Consider the following 12721-nt stretch of genomic DNA (forward strand, 5'->3'; position numbering starts at 1 on the left):
ACGGTCACCTGATGAAGGCAGAATGCCGAAACGCGCGTAGTGTCAAAACTCTCCGCTTTTGCCTACCATTATAGACTATCGACCGATTTGTCTCTTTGGTTTTTCGTGATATATGTTTATGTTTTCATGTTTTTCTTTCTATGTGTATACCTCTAGAAAATGTAATATACAATTTTGTATTATAAACATCTATTTATAAAGTCTATATAGGACAACTAAAAGAATTAGGTAATCAATGATATGAAATAAAAAGATTTTTTGTATATCAAACTATATATCTCTCTGCTATTATATACATAGAGAATTGTGTGATTGTTGTAGCTATATATGTCAATATATGAGTGAGAGGTTTTGGCATTTAATTATCTGTTTGCTATAAGTCTTTTTCAAAACTGTTATTTCCCTACCTATAGCAAACCTATTTGCGTAGGGGTCCCCTGTTTCTCAAACTGTTTATAGCAAATGAAAACATATCTATGTTTCTTCACATCATATTTGAACTTTTATTAAAATACCCACCATTTAGCCACAAGTCACAAGGTTGACTTTTAGCAAAACTGTGTATTCAGCCTGAGGCACTCAGCATTCTGGAACCTGTATGTCAGCAACTATAATAGAAAAGTAAAACTACAGGTCCCAGAAGTGACTGAATGTTGAATCTTATCATCGGACTAATTGACAGTAATGTTACATTTTGATTGAAAGTGAATTAATGTTTGACGTCAAATCCAGAACAACATACCAGTAACTTATAGTACATTATAAAATAAAACGACATACTAGCCTTGGGGACGTACATGAATTGAAACGCATTTGAGTGATTTAGCCCTACAAAAGTCAACACTTTTTCGAGATGGAGCACAGTTTGGTTATCTGATGAGGGCTAGCTTATTTTATTGAATTGCACCCATGGATCTAACATAGCAGAATGTGGCCAAAATGCAAAGGGACCAGGAATAGAGGCAAAATGAACCTATTTGCTATGGTAATTGTGTCTAGGAATGGTATGCTGAATTTCATCACATATTCGTCTAGGAGTATTTTTATGAAGCCACAGTCGGTAGGGGACGCTGCAGCGCTAATGACATGACTGGAAGTAATACAAATCCAGTGTATGAAATGGATTATTATGCAAATGAAAAAATATGTCTTACAAAAAGAAGGTTGACTTCAGTAAGAATAGATGCGTGATTTAATAAGATTTCGTTTTTGGATTTTTTTTGTTACATTAATTCTGCCTACATGAAGAAAGGTTTAAATAACTGCATGACAGTCTCCCAGTGCAAGAATCCCCAAAATGCACAGCACATTTTCATGTAGGATTGCACATCTAAGTGGCCTTTTTCTGTGAGGTCAATTTGTAAATGTTGCAGCATGTAATTCCACCAATGAGAAAGCTAGGATGCAATGGACAGATGAGGACCGCAAGAAGGCTGCATTCTTTCCAGACTCTTGAGAGCAACATGTATGTTTTGCAGAGAATAGGTTTGATATGACTAGCCCTACAGCGCAGTTAATACCAGACCTAAAACAAAGTCCGACAGACTGGTCCTTTTTAGGAAACATTTGTGCATTTAAATATAGCTGACTAAACTATTCGGATTACAGTCTTGAAATCTAATTCAGATGATGCTGCAAGAACACTCCATAGCACACGTACATGTCCTTTGGCCGTAAAGGCAGTCACCTGGTTCTCCTCAAGTACAGGGTACTGAGACTGCTTCAGTCATACTTCCTCAATGTATAATATGTTACAGTTTCCACCTCTTCCTTTGTGCAATGTGATTGTGTAACATACGGTGTCGTACAGCACCGCGCGAGGTGCATTGAACAGCTGTGCATGAAGGGCTTGATTGGCCATTAGTCTCATTGAGAATCACTCACTTACATTCACCCTACATTTATCTGGAGGGTGGCTGGTATCTTACTATTTCTCTCTGCGCTACACTTAAGGATATCATGTCTTACCTTCTCATTTCCACTCAGCAGGTACTGATGAATTGCATTGGACTTCTCATTAGCAAGTTGCTGCAGCCTCTCCATCTCCTTTCTCACCTCACCATCCAGTCGCCTTTTCTTTCCCGTCTTGGTTTCATTACGCCTTTGCCAGGGTGTCAGAATTACTGAAAAAAAGCAGGAGCATGTTAGATCACATGTTGTGAATTGATTTCTTTGTTTATTAATTTCTTATTTTTATACGCATGACTCTACCCAAGTCAGGTGCCGGTGCACCTTCCAGACTGAACAAGTAGAGATTTGGAGTCATTACATTACAAGGGAAGATTTGGAATGTATTAGATCAAGGTTAAAGTGAACTGTGAACCACAGTATATCCAACATTTGAAGAGTGGTTCAAAATACTCTGCAATGGAGAAAGGGGATTTCGGAAAAAGGAGAGTTCATAGAAAATCAGGAATGAAAATATGACAGCAGATGATACCTGTTCTAGATTTTCTTTCCAGAAACACAGCCCGCTATTAGGCTTTTTAGATGTCCTAGGACTAAGGTCATTGACAACTTCCCTATGTCCGACACGAGACAGAAAGCTAGATGGACTGCCAAAATCCACACAATCCACGGAACAATTCTTGAGTAAGATGCGTTTTAGTTAACAATCAATCCTGTGAGGTATCACAGAAATTGATAGTGGAACCCAAACCCTCTTTCATCATTGAAAGACACACTCAAGAAAACTAGGAAACCAGGAACATATTTTATAAGATTAACTTTAAAACCAAAATGTTATCCAGGTGCACACACTATGAATCATAACTATAATCAGAACCAGCATAATAGTGGCAATAATACTTTCCAGAAGGATGAATAATAAAAGATATTGTGACATAATGGTGACCATACAGCTTTCTTTATATCACTATTGCAGACCACACCCACCTTTCTCTTGGGTAACTAAGCTAAACTTAGCACCAAAAATATATCTACTTCAAGTTTCAAAGATGGTTCACACCTGTATACTTCTTCTGAACAATAAAACCAATGTTCATCAATATTGCTATTCTTGTCTGCACTGGCAGGCAGACAGATACACACCCTGAGTGAAGGCTAGATGTACCTTTCTGTAGCCGTCAGAGAAGGAAGATGATTACAGCTCTGTATGGCCTCTGTCTCAAGTCTCTGGTATGAAGTTCCTCCCCATCTCTATCTCAAACTCCGCGTGGTTTAATTATTGTATCTGAACATTGTTGGACATAATTCAGAATAAACTACTAGCAAAAGGTCCTGGCATCCTTTTACTTTATTTATTTTATTTATTTATAAAGTTTTATATAGTGCAAACTTGATCCTGAAGGATATCAGAGTGCTTTACAATTTGAAGGGAAGGAAGGTAACAGTTCACTACATGAGAGAAATGGGAATATAAACAGGCAATGAATCAAATAGGTCTCACATAACAAGGCCGGAAACAAATCCTGGGGTCAGCGACGAATGGGCTAGTAGCTGATACATAGCAACATAGAAAGGATCAAATGTGACAACACGAGCGGAAGAAGAGAAAAAAAAAATAATAATATACAAGAGTAACATCCAATTCTGGAGTATGTTCGATGCAATAAGAGCAGACAATCGCACATCTTCTTAAGGTAAGAACTTATTCCTGAGAAATCTTTTGACTTCCAATTTGAAAGCAACCTTGGAGGAGATTCTACGAATTTCCAGTGGAAGAGAGTTCCAGATTTTTGGTGCATGGCCGGAGAAGGCTCGTTGGCATGTTCTCTTTTTACGAAAGATCTGAAGTTTCAGGAGGAGAGTGTTAGCACTCCTAGATGGTCTACCCCTTGCGGATAGTTCTAGATTTTCGGCTAGATAGCTGGGGGTTTTGAAGTGGAGGGCTTTGTGGGACAGACTGTCAATCTTTAACTGAATTCTAGCTTCATTGGGCAGCCATCTTATGGATTTTAAGACTGGGGAGATGTGTGCATTTCGCTTGCTGCCCGTAACCAATCTGGCCTCCCCATTTAAGGATGCCCTTAGTGGGGCCAGGGTATATTTGGGGAGGCCATAGAGCGTAGCACTGCCAGAATCAAGCCTCGGCAAAACTAGCGCTTAGACCACTTGCTTGAAATTCGCTTGAGGTAGGAAAGGTTTGAGATTCCCGAGTATCGACATAAGGTGGTTAGCTCCCTTGCACACATTGCTGATATGAGCCTTCATGTTCAAGTGCTTGTCCAGGATGATTCCTAGAGATTTAGCATAGTCGATAATGCGGGGGGAGCAGTTGAAAGCAGTGAGTTGGTTCATCCAGAGGTCAATTTTAGGAGTGTGTTTCGGGGGAGAAATGAGGAGGAATTCTGTTTTGGAGGTGTTTAGCAGGTGGTGGTTCTCAGTTAACCAGTTTTGAGTAGTCAATAGGGTAGAGTTGAGTGAAGTGATGCTATCCGGGGAAGAGATTTTCAGATAGAGTTGGGTGTCATCTGCATACATATGGAAGAGAATGTCCATGGATTTTAGTTCATTAGCTAATGGTTCCAGGAACAGGTTGAAGAGTATGGGAGATAGGGTGGACCCCTTGGAACCCCCATGGAAACTGGTGATGGCTGGGAGAGAGAGTGGTTCGCCTTAACTCTTTGGGATCTGTGCTGGAGGAAGGACGAGAACCATTGCAGCACCTGACCAGAGAGGCCCATCCTGTGCTCCAGAATGACTAGGAGGTTGTCGTGATTGACTGTGTCAAATGCAGAGAAAAGGTCAAGGAGGATAAGGAGGCAAGATTCATTTCGGTCAAGCATTGTTAAAATGTCATCCATCACTTGAGTGAGAGCCCATTCAGTGCTGTGCCCGCCAACTACGAAAGCCAGAATGATGTTGGTCCAGGAGATGGAAATTTTCAATGTGCGCACAGAGTTGTGACTGGACGCATTTTTCTAGGAGTGTGGCTAATGTGGGAATGCTGGAGATAGGGCGGAAGTTGTTAAGATTAGCGCTGTCTGTGATAGGTTTTATTTATATCGGGGTTACCTGAGCATCTTGTAGGCACAAAGATACATTGACGATGTTTTCCAGATGGGAGAGACAGCATCCTTAATGTCTTTGAAGATAGAGGGTGGTAACGGGTCACTGAAGTGATTAGATGGGTTGATACTCTGAAGAACCTTTTTGATGTCCCTTTCAATGAGGGGGGTAAAGGTGTCCCAGGATGCATTGTTTATGATAGCCCGGCTACTTGGTTCGAACTTGTCTCGTAAGGCCGGGGGGGGTGCAGACCGATTGGGTAGCAATAGAGCCCACCTGGTTTTCAGATCCATGTTAATGAGCCTAGATTTCTCTGTAAAGAAAGCATCCAGATCATCACATGAGGGAGGACTGACTTACTGATATTCTGTTAAACCTTGCCTATAGTTTAAAAACATTAAACAAGATGTTAAGTTATCAGCTTCTATGAAACCTTGGCCATTCTTTAAAAACAATCACTTCAAAAAGAGAATTCAATTCATACCAAAAACTGCGTAAATTCGACCATACGTAACTGTTAAGTTCCAATGAATAACAATATGAATAAGTTTGCAATTATACTTAAATGAATGGAATCTATATTTCAATATAACACAGGTACAGGAAAAATACGGGGGAAAAGAGTAGCGTATAAGGAAAGAACAGCTGAATATACAGAGGAAATAGTGATGTGGATGAGTTAAGAACATGATAAGTTAAAACAAATTAGCAGATGACAAAGCTGACAGAGTGGGTGAGGTGAGGTTAGAGAGAAAAGGATTAGGAGGGACAGAACTGGATAGCGTTAAAAAGAGAAAGAGCATGGAAGTTACGCTGTAAGTTATGAATCATGATCAAGTCAAAATAAGCACATTCGGGGGCGTGGCTGGCAGCCTAGCATGGCGGCTGCGTAGCAGAAGAGCTCCAGGGTCAGTGAGGCTCATTTCGCTTATCCGCCACACTAATCCGTAAAGTAACTACCTGAACAAGGCAGATCCCGAGACCTGGGGACAGCCGGCACCGAATACTTTGACCCCGGTCAGTATCCGACGTTTGGAACCGGCCGGTGGTGAAGAGCGGGCACGGGGCCTGCCATCGCAGAAGCGGCACCAGACTGGAGTTGTGAAGAGCCCGGGCGGAAGTGAGGGCTAGACGGCTGCAAGGGGCCGCGGCTGGCCGGTCCGCCGGCGGGTGAGGGGCACACCGCCCACTTTGGTGAGCAACAAGCGCGACATTGAAGGGGGTCTCCGCGTTCTTCCTGCCTGGGCTGCGAGGACGATAGCGGACGCGCGGGTGACCCCACGGACGGCGAGACGAAGCAACCTATTACAGGCACGGACCCCCCGCATGGCCGATCGGGCCTGCCGGGACCCAGGAGACGGACGGAAGCAGGAGACCATCTACGGAGGGGAGAGAACTGCCACACTTCTGAGGTGCCGCTGCGGGGTAAACTGGACCCCCGACGTCAATAGCGTGCTGGCCAGCCGCCACGGCGACGCAGTTAACGGTGCTGAGCGCGGCTCTTTGGCGGAGGTAGGAAGGCGGCTGAAGAGGCGCATTCATCCTGAAGAGGCGCTTCCACCGTTGCGGGGACCTTGGCTGCACGCACGCCTCGGTAGGGAGTGGCACAGCATTTACGATATGGCCACGACACAACAGACAAAAGACAAGACGGTCACGCTGTGGGGGGGCTGCGTTGGCGCATCATACACCCTGAGCCGTCATCGCCCACATTAAAGACCCACTGGCATAAATCAGAGGAAGGAGGTGGTGTGTAGGACACTGCCCGGAGGCTCTGGAGTAGCTGGCCAGTGTTGGAGCATGATATCGACCCCCCCCCCCAATTGCCTATTTTTTGGAGGTGCGGTCAGCATCTTGAGGCATACTGCTCGAGGATATTACGAACAGATTCCGTCTGAGGATGCACGGACGGAGCACAATTGGAGGTCCCCACACACATTGTCCAGGTGAGCAGGACACTTCTACCCCAGCAAACCCTGTGCATAAACGGAGGAGCTGAGATGTAAGGCGGCTCTGGGACGGTAATAAGGGTGTTGGAGTGTGGCAACGTGAGATTTATACAAACGCCCTGCGTCACGGACGGACTGGTGAGCGGACATAGTGGGACTCAGGCACCGCCTCCTCGTTAATAATAAAAAATAAGAAAAACTTCCGATACGTGGGAGGTGTGGCGTGCTTCCGCTGTTCCCATTGCGGCGGAGCCCCGCGTTCATGGCCACGGGCAGGTAACGCCAAATGACATGTCAGGCAGAGGATCAAGAAATATGTTGGCACAAGCCAAACTCGATAAATATGCCTACGAGAAACATACCCAACCGCACACTAAAGGCCGCACATCCACGGGAAAGAGTCCTGAAACGGATGGGAGCAAGAAAGTGACACTGGAAGACATCACGAAGACCCTCTTCAGTGTTCAAACAACTGTAGGGACTATCTCCACTATCACCCTACTGCGTGCTGACTTCCACAAAATGTCGGAGCGAGTGGCGCAGGTGGAAGTGGTTACGAAGTCACTGGTTGCAGACACCTCAGAACTGCAGCAAGCAATGGAGCGCATGAAAACGGTGACCAAACAACTACAAGCAAAGCTGGATGACCAGGAAGGGCGCTCCCGAAGGAGCAATGTGCGAATCCTAGGTATTCCAGAGACGGAAGGCAAAAGAGCGATGGACCTGTATGTTGAGGATCTCATAAAAACTAAATTGCAGCCCAAAGGATTGTCCCAGTACTTCTCGGTAGAAAGGGCGCACCGGGTGCCTGGAGGCACACCGAAGCCGGGCGCCGCACCGAGACCGGTCCTGGCCCGGTTATTCAACTTTAGGGACAGGGATGCTATATTACAAGCGGCAGGAGTTGCGCCGCCCATAAAACTCCACAACTCTACACTGACTATACGGCGGAGGTGGCCAGACGCCGGAAAACCTTCTTCGAGGTCAAAAAAGCTCTGAGAGCAAAGGAACTACCATACTCAATGCTATTCCTTGCGAAGCTGCGAGTCGTGGTGGACGGGAGGGCGTGGTTCTTCGATACACCTGAGATGGCACAGGACTGGCTCGACGGCTGGAGACAGGTCAAGGGGCCTCGCCGATCCAATAAAGGACATCGGATTCAACACACCGGATCACGAACAGAGACACATCCAGAGGTAACGATGCCGCAGGACAGGACTTCTGAGGCAGGATCAGAAGTTGGTGGGCAGCCGCCGGACTCCTAACTATCCGTGACTCTGCACAGTGGACGGAGGGCTTCACGACAGCTGGATGACGTGCCTCCTGGACTCATGGTTGGGTGACCCTGAGTAAGGTGGATTGGGCCGTTGCGGCTCCGGGACTCTTTACCCCCACGAGCAAGTAAGATGGGTTGGGATGGGGTTAAGCACACTGCGAAGTTGGGGATGCGGGCGGTGTTATGTCCGTGGAGCAGGGAGGCAGGGAGGGGGAGGGAAAGGGAAGTTTCTTAGTTTTGATTCAAGATTCACACGTTTTGACACACTTTAGTACACATTGCACATGTAGACCCTTTGGGGACGGTGGTTGCGGTGCACCACTATTGACAGAGAGACGGGGTGAGTTACTGCCTCCTCATGATGACTCGACAGTCCCGGTCAGCGGCGCCTGATGGCACGACCCACCACACATCGGTCCCCCTCCTCCGCATGCTTACTTGGAACGTTAGAGGGCTGGGTAACAAAATCAAGAGGGGGTTGGTCCTGCAGGCAATAAAACGACAGTGCCCGGCGCTAGTGTTACTACAAGAGACACACCTTACGGGAACGGCATGTCGAGCACTTGATAGACGAGGCTATAGGATGGTGGCACACTCGGAGTTCACCTCGGGATCAAGGGAGACTGGTATCTTAATAAAAAAAAACTCACCCTTTATAATACTCCAGCATAAAATAGACGATCAAGGCCGTTTTGCAGCGGTGCATGGACAGTAGGAGGGGAGACTTCTGAACATGGTGTCCGTCTATATTCCTCCGGCGCTCCATTCCATTGCGCTGCCAGCTTTGGGAGAATTCCTACTGAATCTCCCAGCGGGAGACACAATCAAAGGGGGAGACTTCAATGCCATTGTAGACCCGACACTAGACACATTTCCGGTGAGGACGCACACGCCGGGCTCACCCGCCTTCCCGGGTTTCATGGAGGCGATGGGACTGGCAGATGTATGGAGACATAAACACCCCACTACTCAACAGAACACCTGCATAATAGCCTGTCCCGTCTAGATTATTTTCTGCTACTGGGTGATGGCATGAGTGATGTAGATTCCATAGACATATTGCCCAGAGGAGTGTCGGACCACTCACCAGTGGTCTTGACGCTCTCCACTAAAGAGAAGACGCGCGCAAGGATATATCCCATATACCCAAATTTCTTGGTGAACCCCAAGATCAAGAAAGACCTTACAGTATTTTGCAGAAAACGAGGCGTCAGTGTCATCCCCCTCCATCCTGTGGGAAGCCTACAAAACGGTTCTGAGGGGGCGAGCAATCCATCTCGGGACACAAAAGGACATGCCGGAGGGAACTCGCTGAATTGGAACTAGCGCTCCATGAGGCGAACGTGGCACATATGGCCGATCCCACGGCAGACACTGCACACACACTCAAATTACGCCAACAGCAGTATCAGGACCATCTAAAGTCGCAAGTCATAGAAAACATTTCCAGTACGGCTCATAGAGTCTATGACATTGGGGACAAGGCAGGGAGAATGCTGGCGTGGTTAGACAAGCGGGGAGGGAGCAATAGAGGTATACAGCACCTCAATAACGGCGAGGGACAGCTGCAATCACACCCGGAAGACGTGGTACGTACACTAGCGGAGCATTTTCAGGCGGTATATACTCCGGAAACGGAGATCACACTGCAGGCGACTATGGCTTCCCTCGGTGCCGTAGAAATTCCAACGCTTTTGCCGGAGACAGCCCAAGAGCATGAGGCGGATCTGACGGAGGAGGAAGTACAGCAGGCGATTCATATGGTCCAATCAGGGAAAGCTTTGGGCCCCAACGGGATCCCAATAGAATGGTATAAACTCATGTCAAATACACTTGGCAAGCACCTGTTGGCAATGTAAGAGGAGAGCCTGGCGCTGGCGAGACTCCCAATGGACCAGCGTACCGCAGCGATTGTGGCCATCCCAAAACCCGATAAGCCACCAGCGGTATGCTCCTCCAATCGCCCTATTTTTAAATCCAAAATAATTTTTTAACTTTTTTATACTTGAGTATTAATTGAATATTAATATTAAATATTATTATTAATTTTATAAAAATGTATTTTTAAAAAAAGGTATTAATTAAATATAAATAACTAATGCTTATATTAAAATACTTTATATATAACTTATTTTAATTTTATATATTTTTTATTTTTTAAAAACAATAAATCTTATTTTAATATCAATGAATTACTTGTAAAATACTTTTTACATATTTATTTTTTTATATATATATATTTTTAAAAAAATATTAATTTAATATTAACCCTTTCATAACTTTTTTATATTTTACATTTGATAATTTGAATACTTGAGTATTAATTGAGTATTAATATTAAATATTAATAATTATTTTAAAAAATATAATATATCTTTTTTATTTCTTTATTATTAATAATTCGAGTGAATTAATTAAATATAAATTAATAATGCTTATAATAAAAGACTTTTTATTAAAATATGTTTTTTAATATATATTTTGAAATACAAGAGTATTAAATGAATAATAATCCTTTAATAACTTTTAATAAAACAGAATTTTTCTAATACATTTATTACTTGAGTATTAACTGAGTATTAATATTTAAAATTATTAATACTTATTCTAAATCTAATAATATTTTTTTATTAATAAATATTTAAAATTCAAGATATCAATTCATTTTAAATTACTAATGCATTTAGTTTTAAAAATCAATATTATATAAGCACAAAGTAATTATTAACTACTTTTAAACAAACAAAATAACTAACTCGAATAAATATACTTACGTTGTAAAGACTTGCGTTGTAATGGCATCTGCGTTGTAATTGCATGCGTTGTAAAAGCATGCATTGTAAAAGCACTTGCGTTGTAAAAGATTTGTTGTAATGGTAGTGCGTTGAAAAAGTAGGTATATATAGTTAGGATTTTTTCTCTATGGGTTTTTTGAAAATTCTATGTCTAATAACTTTGGCGTTTGTGGACGGAATTGGCTGAAATTTTCAGGAAAATGGCACATTTTGTTTCTGAGCAGCCCCTGAAAATTGGGGGGGGGGGGTTCGTCCAGGGGGGGTCGAGAAAAAAGGGGGGTCCCAAAACGTGTTTTTAACATTGAGTTTTCCATAGGGCGGTTGGCCTCACTTTTAGCCCGAACGGCTGAATGGATTTGCACGAAACTTGGCAAAATTGTAGGGACTGGTAGCCCGATGTGCCTTTTGTAGGTCTCAATATATGTGCTACAGTGGATTTTGAGAAATTAACGTTTAAAAAAAGATATATATCTGTAACAGCGGACCGGGCAGCGCTCCAGGACGCGTACTTTTCGCGCAACGGAGCTTTGTGAAGCGAAGCTGATTGGTTCTCCGGCGTCTGTCAACATTCCAAACAGTCCGTAGCGGCCGCCATCTTGTCTCTCGGTAGGATCGAGAGACAAGAGGAGGCCAAAGCGAAGGGGCAAATGACCATAAGGGGGAATAGTAGATCCTCGCTGACCCCCTAGGTTTGATGTGGAGGTTTTAAAAGGGCCCCGCGGGGCAAAAAAAAAAAAAATAATAATAATCGAACGGCTGAATGGATTTGCACGAAACTTGGCAAAATTGTAGGGACTGGTAGCCTGATGTGCCTTTGCTAGGTCTCAATATATGTGCTTCAGTGGATTTTGAGAAATTAACGTTCAAAAAAAGATATATATCTGTAACAGCGCACCGCTTCGCGTACTTTTCGCGTTACGGAGCTTTGCGAAGCGAAGCTGATTGGCTCTCCGGTGTCTGTAAACATTCCAAACAGTACGTAGCGGCCGCCATCTTGTCTCTCGGTAGGATCGAGAGACAAGAGGAGGTCAAAGCGAAGGGACTGGTAGCCCGATGTGCCTTTGCTAGGTCTCAATATATGTGCTTCAGTGGATTTTGAGAAATTAACGTTCAAAAACAAGATATATATCTGTAACAGCGCTCCGCTTCGCGGAGATAAAATTATATCTGTATTACCTAGCTGTTGCTAACACCAGTTAGCGACGGCTAGTAGGAGATAGCGACCATCTTGGGCCCCACTTTGCATGTGAGTGATATTTATCACTAATGACATGCAAAGTGGGCATGCCAAGATGTTAGCGACTGGAAACAGTCGCTAACATCGCTATCTCCTATTATCAACTTTTGGAAATATTCGAGATAAGCGCGAATATCTCCAAAAAGTAACAGCTGCCCTGAGCAGTTCTTAGCCATGTTATCCAATGGGAGGTGGATAACATGGCTAAGAGCATTAGCTCGGTAATGCATGAATATCGCTGAGTTTTCAGCGATATTAATGCATTGCGGTCGTTTTTTATCGTATTTGCGATAAACCTTGATAATAGCAAGGTTTATCTGCGATAATTTCTGACGGTAAAAAAATCTTTGCAATGCATCGTTAGGGATAAATATCGCTTAACTTTGGTAATATGCCCCAACGTCTGTTAACGTTCGATTCGAAGGAAATCAGGAAGTGTTGAAAAACATTGTCTGCGCCATCTTGTCTTTTTTCAAATGCTACACTTTTGTCG

At 43.9% G+C, this 12721-nt stretch overlaps 1 protein-coding gene across 1 annotated transcript in view; it reads right to left on the minus strand.

Annotated features, from left to right (window-relative positions):
- The window catches only part of LOC144821717 (uncharacterized), a 714421-nt gene that overhangs the window by 96643 nt on the left and 605057 nt on the right, over nucleotides 1–12721 (minus strand). Inside the window, exon 27 of the mRNA XM_078678931.1 lies at nucleotides 1969–2123. Coding sequence (XP_078535057.1) covers nucleotides 1969–2123 — 155 coding nt within the window. The remainder of the gene's footprint in view (nucleotides 1–1968; nucleotides 2124–12721) is intronic.

This window comes from Lissotriton helveticus, chromosome 2_2, assembly GCF_964261635.1.
Source record: "Lissotriton helveticus chromosome 2_2, aLisHel1.1, whole genome shotgun sequence".
NCBI classification, from domain to species: Eukaryota; Metazoa; Chordata; class Amphibia; order Caudata; family Salamandridae; genus Lissotriton; species Lissotriton helveticus.